Consider the following 15,869-nt stretch of genomic DNA (forward strand, 5'->3'; position numbering starts at 1 on the left):
GCCTGAAAACAGTGTCGACTCCTGCGAGGCGTATGTAGCTGTGTGTCGCCACCAACAGGCCTGGATGTGTCTAATATATCATACACAGATCAGCCACAACATTAAAACCACCTGCCTACATTGTAAAGGTAAAGGTGCACGTATTTGTCACTGTACAGCGAAATGTGTCCTCCGCATTTAACCCATCTGGTAGTGAACACACACACACTCATGTGTTAGGGGCAGTGAGTACACACACACACACGGTGGGCAGCCAACTCCAGCGCCCGGGGAGCAGAGAGGGTAAAGGTAGTGAACACACACTCACACACACACACACTCATGTGTTAGGGGCAGTGAGTACACACACACACACACACGGTGGGCAGCCAACTCCAGCGCCCGGGGAGCAGAGAGGGTAAAGGGCAACAGTGGCAGCTCGCCGAGCCCGGGAATCGAACCCACAACCCTGTTATCGATATCCCGGCGCTCTAACCGCTGAGCCACCACCGCCCACAGTGTAGAGATATGACATGGACTCCACAAGACCTCTGAAGGCATCCTGTTGGTCCTGTAAGCTGTGAGGTGGGCCCTCCAATTAACCCTAGGTGCCCATGATCCTGTTTTCCCACTTCACCGGTACTGACCACTGCGTACTGGATCCGGCCTGATGTTTTGGCGATGATCTGACCCAGTCGTCTAGCCATCACAGTCTGGCTCGGTCAAAGTGGTGCAAATCTTTACGTCTGCCCATGTGTGCTTATAGCACATCACCTGCCAGTGGTGTTAATGTTATGGCTGAGGATTGTGATGGGGTGAAGGATTTCAGGCTAAATTGACGCCATGCTCCCTGTTGTCAAGACTGTTATTTGTATATAAATTACAGTAATTTAGCGTGGCAGTCAGGGGAACTGTGGAGGACTCTAAGGGCCTGTGATTGACAGGGGCTCTACAAATGGTGGTAGTATCCTAGTATGATGTCTTTTCATTGGGCCCAAAATCCTTGGCAGCACCCCTGGTGACAGTACATTATATTAATGACCATAGACAGAATGCTGGTGCGATAAGGGAAAGGAAACCCCTGGACTTTTTTTGTTTGTTTGTTTAAATATGCAGCACATAGACAACCCCATACTACTTTGTTATGAAAAAAATCATCCATGAAATAATCTTCTGCTTTTTTTTTTACATTTACTTTATTGTTTTTCTGCTCCACTGTTTTTATTATTGATGATTTGTCAAAAAAACAAACATAAACTCCTTTTGTAAAACAGCATTTTAACAGCACTATCACCTAAAAATGTAGTAGTTATTGACTGTATCTTTAAGACGTTTCTGTACAGTCGTTCCAGATCACAAGGTCAGCAGCTGCTGGAGCATTTTGCAACAGTGCACATTTGTGTTTTCAAAAGACAGCAAGCAGATTCACATCATAACACCACATACTGTTCTAATTCTCATGCATTTTCCCAAAAGCCCAGATTGTCTTCTGTCCTAGTGCCCAGTCATCTGTCTATACTGATAAACATGGGATTAAGAGACGGTGAAAAAGATGTAAGCTACGGAACAAACATTTAACTGGACGTTTGCCTTTAAGAGATGAGATACTTGTCATTTTTCTTCCTTTAACTGAATTTACCAGCTATTATTACATCTGTGTTGGTTTTATTCATTACATAGTTTACTCATACCATCCACATATTACCAACATTATATAGCATGACTGTATTTATATAATATATAAAGAAAGAATATTACAGCCTATCATAAAATAGACTGGAATATTTAATCAGTTTACTTCATTTACTTTACATACTTTTACTAATTATTATCTAAATTACTTTTATATTTATAAAAATATGATATTACTGCTTTATATTTACTGAAATTAGATAATACAGAACTACAAATGATTTCTGTTTAAATGAAAAATGATTAAAACATGCATTCTGCAATCTGTTCCGGCCAGCAGTCAATCTGACATCCGTCTGAAGGAGTGAAACAGTGAAAACAGATAAGAAATACAGAAAAAAATGGTTTTGGTTCTTTTAAAAGTGGCAAAATCCATTTGGCAAGTTATTTTGCATTACTTCTCAGCCCAAATTCACAATAGGTAACAGCAAGATCCAACAAAGATATCAGTGTCTTTGGCACAGCAGACTGATCTTCAGTTAGAGTGTCCTCTTGGGAAGTTGGTCATTTGGATATTGTCTCCTTGTATTCCAGGGTTGTAATAACCGTTTCCTTCATACTTCAGATCCAAAGGCTCGCTGTTGTCCAACCTAAGAACTATAAATAGAAGACAAATGCAAATATTAGGGCCAGATAGGCAGCACGGTATATAGAATAGGACTCTCTGGAACATATATACATGAATGTATTGGCACCATGCCTACTGCCTGCTGTGGGCTAGAGGGGTATAAAAAAACCCAGCGGTGGAAAAACTGTGTTCTCTAGAATGATGGTCAGTGCTCCACCCAGTACTTTCAGGATGAAAATGTGGGGGGGGCACCATCCCCAACATCCTGACCTCATTAACGCCTTTGTCCCTGAATCAAGTTAAATCTTCAAATCAATGCTCTGTATCTTCTACAGAGCTACAGCAGGATAGACTTGGGACAAAAACAGCAGGTGAATAAGCAGGTGTCCCAATACTTTTGTCAATATAGTATTTAGCTGTTTTATATATATATATATATATATATATATATATATATATATATATATATATATATATATATATATAAACTCACAGTGAAGAGCTTTGTTTCAGAAATGTAGGTGGTGTCTAGTATTATCTAGTCCAGTCTGTCTGTCTGTGATTGTTTCCTGTGCTCAGTGTCAGTTTAGATCAGTTCTGTATTCATTTAAAGAAATCCTACCTGTGACATGTGAGTTTGGAGTTGTTTCAGAAATAAAATCATTACAGACAAGAAACCTAATCCTGGCCTCATATCACCTGAGGGGGGCAACCAGTGCTTTTAGAGAAGTCTGGAACGATGACTGGGAATTACAAAATATACCTGGAATTTTTAGGCTATTGTTATTTAATAAAAGCACTGGGTTTGTTGTATGTAAACCCTGTGAGTGTTGTAGTAGGCTTCTGCTGATCTCTCTGTAACTGACCACGTTAGATTAACTCCCAGCGTCACTGCAAACCACGTGAGAATGCTCTCTCTTGTTCATAGCTGTAGTAATTATCTGGGCAATATTGGAGCCGTTTAGCTCAAACCTGCATTGTACACATGACAGTTGAGTCTGATCGAGGTCAGATCACATTCTCACCACAAACAAACCGGTCTAGAGGTTGTTTGGGACCGGACCAAGACCACCTGTTCTCAAGGGTCTTGGTGCAGTTGGTTTGGTTTGCATCTGAGTGTGACTACTGGGTGAAAATAAACCAATGAGTCCAATTTAACCGAACTAAAAAGTGACAGTGTGTCCCTAAGTTCTCAGTCAGCCGTAGAAATTGGCCCAAACTAAAATCTTTAATGTAACACTTACATGTATTTCACTGCTGCTCTTATCCAGAGTGCCCTAGTGCTACGTTTTAATGAAGTTACACACTAACTAACGCTAAACGTCTAGCAAAACCCAATTCTGCTACAAGGAAGGCAGTGTTGTTAGCTAGCTACCCTCTACTGTACACCACGTATTCACAAGAGCTGTATAAAAGGCTAGTTCTGTTTACCAGCACAGTCTGACACAGTCTGAACATGAACTACCATGTTCGTTTGCCCTAAATACTGTTAACGTCCCAATAGATGTGATACCAGAAAGCATTATTGCATTACTGTATGGGCTGGGCAATATGGTACAAATATTGAATCACGATATTTAAAGACATTTTTACAATATACCCGATATGGGTTTTGTTTGCTTGTTTGGATAGTTATGGGCTGGACTGGAGGCCAAAGCAGGAACAGAAGTAAATGGAAAATTCAGAATATAGCTGTAAATAAAAAGCTAATGGAGAGGATAATGAAGGTTTGTTTATTACCTGGTTCAGGGGGCATGTCCTCCACCAGTTTCCTGTGTGAGAAGTCCCTGTGGCTCCTTCGTTTCATGATGACGTAGACCACCAAGGCAACAATTGCCACCGCAACACCAACACCAATGATGGCTCCCCATGCCTGACTTTTGGCCTTCTGTTTAATATCTGAAGCCACACCTGCAAAGCCATAAAAGGTGTTGAGGTGAGTAGATAAAATCAAGTAATTCATATTTCAATATATATATATATATATAGAGAGAGAGAGAGAGAGAGAAAGAGAGAGACGGTCACTTTTCAGGCAAAGTGTTATGCCGGAGTGAATAATTAAGCCTTATAAGGCTGTTTATTAAACCTCTGTCCAGAAGATGACCTTTTTTGTCCAGAAAATGACAAATGAGTATGATGCTTCATGGTGTTGACTCTGTGGAACCTGACATTGAGAAGTTCACTGGTGTCCACACTGTCTATCAATAGTCTTTAGGAAGTTAGAACAATGCTGATTTTGTGGTGCTTTCTATGCGTGCGTATATGCTAACCTTAGCCCAGCGGTGAGGTAGTCATACACTGGTCTGCTCCTGACCTGGGGACACAGCCCCTCCCAAGACGTGCTGAGAGAACACAGTGCTTATTGTGCCATAAGGTTAGGTGTCAGTAACTCGAGAGCCCGGCCCAGCACAAGGGGACAAACCAGCCCCGAAACTCAACCCCACACACAGAGCCACTGGGAGCTTTAGAACTGAAATGAGACACTGGAAATTTGGGACAGCTCAAGGGTGGAATGAGGAGGTGTGTTGTTTGACTATGGACACACATTGTGTTGGACTGCTTAAAATGCCAGTGTTTCCCTCCTGTTCAGTACTGAAAAACGTCATTTCTGCCCATTATCTCATTAAAGAAGTCCTCAAAATGTATCATACACTATATGTCCAAATGTTTGTGGACACCCTATGTGATGAATGTATTCAACTATTTTAAGTTGCACCCATTGCTGACATGGACATACACAAATGCCCCTCTAGAGTACTGCCAATAGAATAGGACTCTCTGGAACATATATACATGAACGTATTGGTACCATGCCTACTGTCTACTGTGGGCTAGAGGGGTATAAAAAACCCAGCGGTGGAAAAACCGTGTTCTCTAGAATGATGGTCAGTGCTCCATCCAGTACTTTCAGGATGGAAAGGTGGGGGGATCACCACCCCACATCATCCCCAACATCCTGACCTCATTAACGCTTTTGTCCCTGAATCAAGTTAAATCTTAAAATCAATGCTCTGTATCTACCTGCACAGTAGTGACAGCTACAGCAGGGTAGACTTGGGACAAAAACAGCAGGTGAATAAGCAGGTGTTCCAATACTTTTGTCAACATAGTATTTAGCTGTAATATATATATAAACTCATAGTGAAGAGCTTTGTTTCAGAAATTTAGGTGGTGTCTAGTATTATCTAGTCCAGTCTGTCTGTCTGTGATTGTTTCCTGTGTTCAGTGTCAGTTTAGATCAGTTCTGTATTCATTTAAAGAAATCCTACCTGAACACTTTTATACAACATGTGAGTTTGGAGTTGTTTCAGTAATAAAATCATTACAGACAAGAAACCTAATCCTGGCCTCATATCACCTGAGTCGCAAAAAGTAGGTTACCACTCCTGTTCTAGGATCAGATTGCCTGTGGATGTCTAAATGAGTTCAATAGTTTTTGAAAAGCAGAAAACGTGACCTTGGCTAGGCACAATTCCGAAACTATTGTTTTGTATATCAGTCGGGACACTTCTGAGGTTTGCACTCAGATGTTGGATAAATACAGGCCTTGACAGAAGCATGACCTTATGTCCTTACCATCTCTCAGAGCTCAGGAGTACAGTTGAACTTTCAACCAAACGTTTAACTTAAAAACTGAAAACATGTGGAAATTACTTGCAATCAATTAAGGTTCGGCCCACAGTTGTGTTCTTGTGTAGAAACTTTTGTAGGCCACATTTAACCATAACAAATTTAAGTTTGAAGTTTAGATTCGCTACATAGAGTTTGGTCTTCTGTTAAAATGCTATGTTTCTAAGTTGGACTGTGTTGTTGTAGATCTTCGAAACTAGGTAAGCTAAAAAAACATGGTAATATTTGCATGATTACACCCCAGATTAACTACATCTATGTGTATCTATAAATATCATTCAAAATAATAACATATTTGATAAATATTGAGTTGTGTCTTGCTTCGTACTAAGTTGAATGGGATGATTTTGACAATGTTCCCCAACCCCACAAATGTTTGAGGGCGGAGCTTGGACTGGTTAATTACATTTTATGTTGAGGCATCAAAGCCCATATATTGCTGTCCAAATACTTCTCTAAAAGGATATTTGTTACATTAATAGCATTTAATCAATTTATGATTACAAACAACTGACGTTTTATTGGACAATGACAATACACTGATCAGCCATAACATTTAAACCACCTGTCTAATATTGGGTAGGTCTTCCTTGAGCAGCTCTGTCCCACTTAGGCATGGAGTCTACAATACCTCTGACGTTCTGGAATCTGACACCAAGACGTCAGCAGCAGATCCATGAGATTCTGAAAGATCTAAGGAGGGGAAGCCTCCATGAAGCTTTGGAAACCCATGACCCTGTCTCCAGTTCACTGGTTGTTCTTGTTCAGGACCACTGTTGGTAGGTCTTGATCAATGCATACCAGGACCACCTCACCTACCTGATGTTTTGGAGATGTTCTGACCCAGTTGTCTAGCTATCAAAATTTGGCCCTTGTCAGATTCCTATGCTTGCCCATTTGTTTTCGCTTTGGCTTAACAACTGACTGTTCACTTCCACCTCTTGACAGGTGCCACTGGAATGAGATAATCAATGTTATTCACCTCACCTCTCAGTGGTTTTAATATTATGGCTGATCAGTGTATGTGGTGGCTCTACTCTGTTTGGTGTACTCACAAAACACCCATTCATCTTCTCCTTACCTCTCTCAGAGTTCCCTCTGATGTCGAATGACCCTCCAGTCCTGTTTGGTTTTGTGGTCTGAGCGGTTGTGGACTCAGTGGTAGGTAGCTCAGTGGTGGTTGTTGGGACAGTAGCATTAGCTGAAGCTGTAGATGGAGATTGTGATGTAGTGATGTTTGCCCCCTGTGGTGGATAAGCAGTCGTTGAGTTCACGGTGCTGCTTACAGTCGAGTTTTGAGTGTCAAAGGTGTCAATGACCGTCACGTTTGAGGGGAAGGTTCCAGAACTTGGCTGTGTGCTGTTCGTCTCAGGCTGCAGTGTGGTCGTGTTGTTTAGGCCAGTTTCGTTGTTCATTGCAGGTGTCGGGTCTGGACTGCCTGTGACCGGACTGCTCGTGTTGTATTTCTGGGTTGAGGTTTCATTGCTGTGTGGTGAAACCTCTTCGCTGGAGTTGAGGGGAATATGAGGTGATGGAGTTAAGGTGGCAGAATCTGTGTCGTTAACTGGTTCTTCACTTGATATTGGTATGACAGCTGTATCTTCTGAGGACTGGTTTGAGAATTGGTGTTCCCAATCCCCACTCAAACCAGAAGTATTCTCAGCCATCATCTCACCATAAGGTGAGGGAGTGGTTTCGTCTAAATTCCACGTATGAGCTTCCTGAGGGGACACCTGCTTTAGGTTTGGAAGCATCAGCAATAAAGCAAAGCCAAGGCCTAAAGGCAGCTTCATGTCTGTGGCCTCTCCCTGCCCAAGAGAAAGAAAGTGATCATTAGTGTTTTTGACCGCAATAATGACTAAATGATGAATAATCTTGGCAGGTAAATGCCTCTTAACTGTTGGCAGTTTATTTAATATTATTAATTAAGAGTTTTTGTGAGACATTTATGAGAGTATATGCTGTATTTAAACCCAGCCTATAACCAGGCCATAAACATATGCTGTCATACTAATTTACATGACCTGTAATGACAACACATGGTGTTGGTCAGTGTTAAGTAGCAGGGCTCAGGTAAAGTGTTTCCAATTATTCCACCTATTTCTACACATTTATACTTGTAAGCAAGAGTGTAGCAGGTGCTAAGGGGCCAGGGGACCCAGGGGACCCAAACCTTCCAATTCAGACTCACTCATTGGGACCAGATTTTGCATCTCACAGCAAACTTTTCAAGTCTCACCTGTTGCAAAAATCTTACGTGTATTAATGAATTGGGTTTATTGTCTTGATGTGATGTGGTTCATTATGTAGTAATAACTTATGAGTAGGCTGTTTTATTAGCTGTTGTAGTAGTTTACTTCAGACATTATTAATAATTAACACCTAGAGTGAATGCTCTGCTCTGTAATGGTTTATCAAACAGAGGTATTTTACACCACCAAAAAGAAAGTTTATCTGGCATTTTTTATTTTAAGATTTTTAGACTAATTCTTCTGTAAAATTGCCATTTTGGAAATGTTTTTTGCATGACAGCCACATGACATACACTATATGCACAAAAGTATTGGGACACCTGCTCATTCATTGTTTCTTCTAAAATCAAGGGTATTAAAAAGAGATTATCCTGCTTTTGTTGAAGTATCTGTCTGTACTGCCCAGGGAATAAGGCTTTTTACTAGATTCTTCCTGTTAAATATATAAAATATATAAAACAAAAAATTGTGCAGGACACAGCATTCAAATTTGAAATAAAAAAGTCAAACATCTTAAAATATAATAAAATAAATCAAATGTATCAGCCAAAACTGAAGATAAGTAGCTGCACTTTGTCAAACAGACAAACAGTAATCAGTCTTATTTTTAATATTTAGCATAAACAGTAATTCAAAATAAAATCTAGCAGCTGAACCTGAGAAGTAACCTGAGAAGTAACTTGGTCAAACATCCAAGTAGTAATCAAAAATTGCAAACATGTAAACATTTAGGGCAGTCTCACACCAACCAATTAAAGTGAAAGGATTGGTTCCATGGATCGGCCTAATTATAAGCTGATAATTATTCCAATTATTTTGTTAATATTGGGACCAATATCTGATCCTAATATTGAATCGGTGCATCAATAAATAAATAAATATATAAATAAATAAATAAATTATATATATATATATATATATATATATATATATATATATATATATATATATATATAGCAATAATTATCAATAAGTATTTATAGAAATAGGTAAAACAATATTTTAACAACAACCACATAATACACTCCACTTGCCAAGACATTATTTTTGACTGCTATTACTGTGATCGATTGCTTTAATCAAGGCTTAAAACTCTTAAATCTCTCAAAAACATTTCATTGATTCTCCTTTTTCTTATTACAGATTAACATTAAAACCATCACTATCACTACAGCACGGATTTGCCGTATAAGAGGTAGACGGAACGCTACAAAACACCAGAGCAGTGATGCAAGAAACCTCATGGGGCTCAACAGGCTGTTGGATGCAGTGAATCATCTCAGGAGAAAACCTCAACCACAAAAACACATCTTTAGCAAATACCTCTGTACGTTACAACATCAGATTTACCCTCCTTGCACTACTTCAACAACACCCCCACAGTTCTTCTAACCAGTCCTGCTCAGACATCCTTTTGTTCTGCCCTCTTGAGCAGCACTCAGTGAAGCTGAAGTAACTCTACCACTTCTCTGAACTTCAGCACACATTTAAGCATTTTACTACCCTGTTACACACTGAACAAAAAAGAGGAACATACAACCAATATTAAATTCCAGGAACTAGAATAGCTAGCCAAGGGTGCCAAACTGGTTAGGCCTATACAGCATAATTAGTTTCAGTTACAGTGTAGTTCGTTTGCTAAAACAAGTACAAAGTTACACCCACATTGTGAACACAGTACATATCGGCTGCTCGGCTGTTTCATAATCTGAAGTGTCGAAATGCTCAGAGATGGTGATTTGCTATAAGCCGAATTTATACACTTGATACTGGATAAACATCCCTGGAGCCAAAATAGAAGCAGCTACCCAATGTTTTCTGCTCACAAAAGAGGTTATTATTCAAACTAGTTGCAGTCAGTTCACATTTATAGTTGTTTGAATATGAAAATGTCTATATCGCTGCTGCCCATGAAAACCATGTATCTCCATTTTTGTTTGTTTTTGTTTTCTCCACAATTTGAACCCTGTAACTGCTTCTGTACACTGTGTAAAATTCTGGATAAATAGACCAATAGAAATGCTTTAAATGACTTGGAATAAACCTTTTCTCTTTTTTTGCCTTCCAGTCAAATTTAAGCACATTTTTGCCTTAAAGTAAAGTCTGTAAAGTCCTGTAAAGTCACCCTTTTAGAGATACAGGTTTAATTGGACAGCGGCGATATGAAAATACTATAGTATATAGTATAGTATATAATTTGGTAGATATGACGCTCAGAGCTTCTTAATTCAGTTTACAGTGACAACATAAATGGATAAAACACTTTGGGCTTTTTCGACTTCCTGGACACATTGATAAGGTGTGGATACAGATGGAGATACTATCACGCCAGTACCTTGTCCAACAATCTCAATCTTTGCCATTTTTTCATTTTGATATCATTTAAATCTGACAGTTGTACTTTTCATTGTGTCCAAAATTCAGAACGAAGGACTTGGACTGCAATCTTTAATAGGTTAAAAATGTTTCCCTTCTCCTGTAAAGTTGACATTTTGGAGATACCAGATTTTTGACAGCGAAGATAAGGAATTTTTTTTGCACACAAATAGATTAGTCTTTACGTTACACCAGAAGTCAGTAGGGTCAGTGTTAACAGCTAGTGGAGTCAAAACAAGTTGCTTTAGCAATATTTATCATTTCTAATAAAATAAAGTATTAGAGTATTAAAGTAAACCACCTGATGCCATCCCCTCTTTTATTGCCTACATAAAAAAGGCGAGCGTCCTACCTGTGTCTGTCTGTTTTTCTCCGAAGGTGAGGCGATGAATACAGAAGATCGTTGGCTCTCCTGTGAATGGAAACAAAGTGAAAGGGAGGTGGAGAGGCTTCTGAGTTTTTGTTTTTTTTTTCAGAAACTGACCTTACCTGAATTTGCACCTGCTGGCCACGCCTCTGCATCAAGCCACCAGACAGAAGACGTCATAGCGACGCATGGGAGAGGGCTTGTTTAGCTTAAAGCGCCATGGCTTTAATGGCCGCACACTTATCTGTGCTGTACAGGTGTGTTTTATCTGCAGAACATACTTCAAAGTGATATTTGACCAAATATTTGTCCATACAGCAAATCCGCCAATAGGAGAAGTACCTGCCTAACAGGTCTCAGAGGCATTTCAGCCATGCCCCATCCCCATGGCAACTCATGAGTCACACAGATCCTCTTTCCTCCAGACCATATCTGTTCAGTGTATCTGATAACAAAAGGCTGAGGGTTATTTTTACATAGAGAGTGACAGCGTGCGTCAGAAGCCAGGCTTATGGTTGTTGTTGCTCTCGAGGGCAGGACTGCAAGGATATATTGGTGGGTGTGTTTATTGGTATTTTTGGCCATTTTAATGACATCAATTGTCCTGACTGTAGAAAAAGGTTAAAGGGAAGCTTTACTGTTAAGACATTTAAGACAGTACTTATTATTATTAATACTTGTTATTGTTACAATTAGATAAATTACCTCTACTCATAGGTTGTATAGAAATTCTATAATTTAACTTAAGGGGTACAGGACCTCTATAACAAGAGATGTCAAAGGAAAGCCACCAGCATCTCCTCTGACCCCACTCAGTCACCCCAGTCACTCCCTGTTCCAACCCCTGCCATCCAGAAAGAGGTACAGGAACACCAGAGCCAGAACCACCAGATTAAACAACAGTTTTCCCCCATGCGCTGTTAAAGTGGTCTCACCAGCAACACCAACCTCAACCTGAACACACAGGTTAAAGACTGCTACTAATCACTCAGATCCTTCAGATTCACTTGCTCAGGGGCTGCATGCACTTGCACTTTAACTGAAACTTCCTTGAGGAACCTTTGAAGGTTTTTCCTTTTAAAACTGTGGAGGAACCTCCTAATGACCTCCACTGAAGGTTTTCCTTTTCCTGTAAAGTTGACATTTTGGAGTAGGTTTTGAAGGTTTTCGCATGATAGGGACACATGATAGGGACAATATCTAGAATATAAACCCTCACAATGAAGAAGGCTAACATTAAGCTTTCAAAGAGGTCCATTCAAAGTCCTAATCTTAACTCGATCAGTGCTTGTGCTTACAAGGTTGGGTCTGTACCATTAAAACCTACGAATTGAATTGCACCCTACCAATTCTAAAGGTGCACATATTTGTTACTGTACAGCAAAATGTGTCCTCCGCATTTAACCCATCTGGTAGTGAACACACACACACCTGTGTGTTAGGGGCAGTGAGCATACACACACCCAGAGCAGTGGGCAGCCAACTCCAGCCCCCGGGGAGCAGAGAGGGTAAAGGGCCTTGCTCAAGGGCCCAACAGTGGCAGCTTGCCGAGCCCGGGAATCGAACCCACAACCCTGTTATCGATAGCCTGGCGCTCTAACCGCTGAGCCACCACTGCCATATCCATCCAGTATTCTGCCATAAGCATGTTAATAACTGCCAAAATAATCTGGTCAATGCCTAGAGACACTTAACTATTATATACATATTTATATTTATATAAATATAAGTTTAATTTAGACACTTTCAGATTTCAGAGAAAACACAAGCATGTCTAACCTGTGCATTAAAGATGTATTTTGAACACTCATCCAGCCCCAGAAAAACCAAACAGTTCAAAGACATCAATGAAGGCCCAAAATAAAGTCTGACTGACATCAAGAACACTATTTAAAAGTAATTGAAAAATCATGTTGTTGGGAACAAAAACAACAAGGCAAACAAATAAGACCTGCTGTTCCTGGGTCCACACAGCAGAGGGCAGACTTTACTAATTAAACTCTGCTCACTGAAAGTAAGACTTACAAGCTATTGAAACAGCTGCCAAAGCTTTAAGGCCTTTATCTGATTCAGTAGAAAAGAATGTATCTTCAGTGAACCTTTACTTTTCCTTTGTGATTGTAAAATATAATGAATGAAATAATACACAGTACTGCACATTGCTGCATTTTTACATGTGGCGGCAACCGGGGCAAGCAGAGATTTATAAAGCAATAACTACCTTGAGTCACAGATTAATGGATGAGGTCTGTTGTGAAACTTTCATCCAAAGGGCAATTTTTTTTTTTCTTCAAAAGTTTCCACACTCTGGACAACATTCTGGAAAGCTGGATGAGGATGAGTTTTTCTCAACTGCCTAAAATTAATTTGCATTTTGAACCAGATGTCTCAAATCCAAAAATACTTCCCAAAAAGGCTGAAAGGAATAATTCATCCAACACTCTAATTCACACAGTTTTCCCCTTAGCCTAGCTAATCAGCCAAGACATGTTTGGTGTCCAAACTTTGCTTATTTAGTTTTGCACTGGCGCTACGAATGTACATATCTGAAGTAATGGGTGACATAGACTTCCATTAGATCAGCCTTGTAGCTCCGCTGCAAAACTAAAGAATCAACCTTCAAACACCAAACCTGTTTTAGCCTGCCGGTTTTGTGTAAATGGGATTTCTCTGTGAATCATTTCTTTAAATGTCAATATACACCAATCAGCCATAACATTAGTACCACTGACAGTTGATCATCCTCATCTAAATCTTCATACAGTGGCGTGTGTCTAGGGGTGGGATATATTAGGCAGCAAGTGAACAGTCTTGAAAGTTCTTGAAGGTGATGATGTGTTAAAAGCAGGTCAAATGGGCAAGCATACAAGTCATACAAGGCCACTTTGACAAGGGCCAGACTGTGATGCTAGACAACTGGGTGAACCGACAACAAGGTCATGGACAACTAAGGCTTATTGATGCAATCCATGCAGGGCCCACAACATAAAGGGTCTGCTGTTAATGTCTTGGTGCCAGATACCAAGAGACATCTTCAGCGGTCTTGTGTAGTCCAAGCTTTGAATGGTCAGAGCAGTTGTGGCAGACCAAGGGGGATCTACTCAATCTACTGATCCACAGAAGCCAAACTTCCAGGCTTTTTTCCTGTCCTGGTACTGAAGTGGTGGAACGAACATCCCCTGGGCTGAAGACCCTCCTTTTCCGAGAATACTTGGGCGAAGTGTAGTGTCGAGTATTATGGTTTTCATATTGACTTAGTGTGTTTAGTAGTGTCTAATCTTAGAGGTATCTTTACATTCTAGTCTATTCAAACTTGCTGAGGGTATTCTTGAGTAAACAGTGAAGCACTTTTCTAAGTCGTTCTGGATAAGAGCATCTTCTGAATGCCATAAATGTAAATGTATATGAATGTAAATGTAATTAATAGACAGGTTGTGCTATAATACTCAACAACCCTTACTCTTGTTCACTTTCAAAGCTATAAAATTATTAAAGCATTTAACATTTTGTCTATATTTTGCTAAATAATTTGTTAAATTACTACCATTATATATAGATATAACTTATGTATGTGTGCCCCCATTTAGGCCTGAATTCAATAAGTGACTCATAGCTGACTAATGAACGTGTACGGTCATTATTTAGAGAAGCATTGTATACAATTGTTATTTAGTGACGAATGCTATTGGCTTCAACAATAAGCAGCTGGGCCTAATAATGACAAAACTAGATGTTAGCCAGTACAATGGTACAATATGAACCAATGGAAGAAACTCTGGCTGATGTTATGTAACAAGAGCTCTAGTAATATAGCAGAATGGCTGCTTCCAATTGGAAATGTTCTTCTAAAAGGTCAATCGACATCACTTTCACTTTATTCTCTTTCTTGACCCTTTAAAAGCGGCACTGGCCACTGACTTCCATCCAACTCTTTCCATCTAAAACTTTATATGGGCATCGGGAGGGTTTGTGTTTTCTGAGGGACTCTGTTCAAATGAATAAAATGAAATTGAGCTGTAAACTGCCTCCTGAGTATAAAGACGAAAAAAAAAAAAACATAGCCTACAGGCCCAATGATGGAGCTGGGCTGGGCTGGAGACCATAAAACTTTGACGGTGCAACGAACAAAGTTTAGATTACTCAGAAAACACTCACGGCATTTATGGAAAGTTGACTGAGGTTGAATAAACCATAAAGCGGCTCAGGCCCTGCATGACAACATCCTTCAGGAAAAGGTCAGACTTTTTGTTGAGGTGCCACAGTGAATCCTTCAAGTTTCGATTTATAGCTGTAGGCTGGCCAAAGTAGCTGTTTTTAAGGAACTTGCTCAGTGGTCAGACGTAATCTAAGACCTCAGAGACTCTCAGAGCTAGATTTGATTAGGGGAGCTCTGACGGATGGAAGGGAGGCAAGACATTGATGTAACACAAATCTAAAAACTAAGCTGTTCAGTGGACTTGACTGTATTAAAGCTGACCAAACTGAGCAACTGAACTATTAGGAAACATGAGCAGGAGATCCCTGAGCCATCACTTTTCATGAAAGGAAGCGGTCTTCACTGCAGACCTTTCAATTGAAAGGTGAAGCACATTCTCCTTATAACCATGGTGACCCGTGAAGCTTTTTCCCAAACATCCAGCTGCTCTGATGGTTTGGGGGAGAAAAATAAGCTCAAAGCACTCTCTGAATAATGCAGAAATGTTCCGGTCTTCCTTTCATAGCTTTTTCATAGCTTTGCCTTCATTTCCAAACTATTTATTACACATGAGCTTTTCCAAGTGCGATTGTTGTTTTCCATCCGGACGTCCAGATCAAGCATTGTTTTATTTGGTCCTTGGCCTTAGATAAGAGCGTGTGTTGGTGTTAGTCTGGAATCCTGGTCCAAACAAACTCATAGCCATAAAACTACAATCTCTGCCCCTGGTGTTCCGCAGAGCTGCCCGAATGTGTGCAGAAGTGATTTAATAATTAAATGCAACGCTTCTGAATCTGTTCCTCGCCAGCA

At 40.0% G+C, this 15,869-nt stretch overlaps 1 protein-coding gene across 1 annotated transcript; it reads right to left on the minus strand.

Moving 5' to 3' along the window:
• Positions 1-2,082: 2,082 nt before the first annotated feature.
• Positions 2,083-7,665, minus strand: LOC140548237 (uncharacterized). The gene is made up of 3 exons (XM_072671694.1): positions 6,951-7,665; positions 3,980-4,150; positions 2,083-2,268 (listed from the first exon to the last, which is right to left on the minus strand). The coding sequence occupies exons 1-3, from the start codon at positions 7,660-7,662 to the stop codon at positions 2,147-2,149; spliced, it is 1,005 nt and encodes a 334-aa protein (XP_072527795.1). The 5' UTR covers positions 7,663-7,665; the 3' UTR covers positions 2,083-2,146.
• Positions 7,666-15,869: the final 8,204 nt, after the last annotated feature.

This window comes from Salminus brasiliensis, chromosome 25 (genome assembly GCF_030463535.1).
Source record: "Salminus brasiliensis chromosome 25, fSalBra1.hap2, whole genome shotgun sequence".
In the NCBI taxonomy this organism is placed as follows: domain Eukaryota; kingdom Metazoa; phylum Chordata; class Actinopteri; order Characiformes; family Bryconidae; genus Salminus; species Salminus brasiliensis.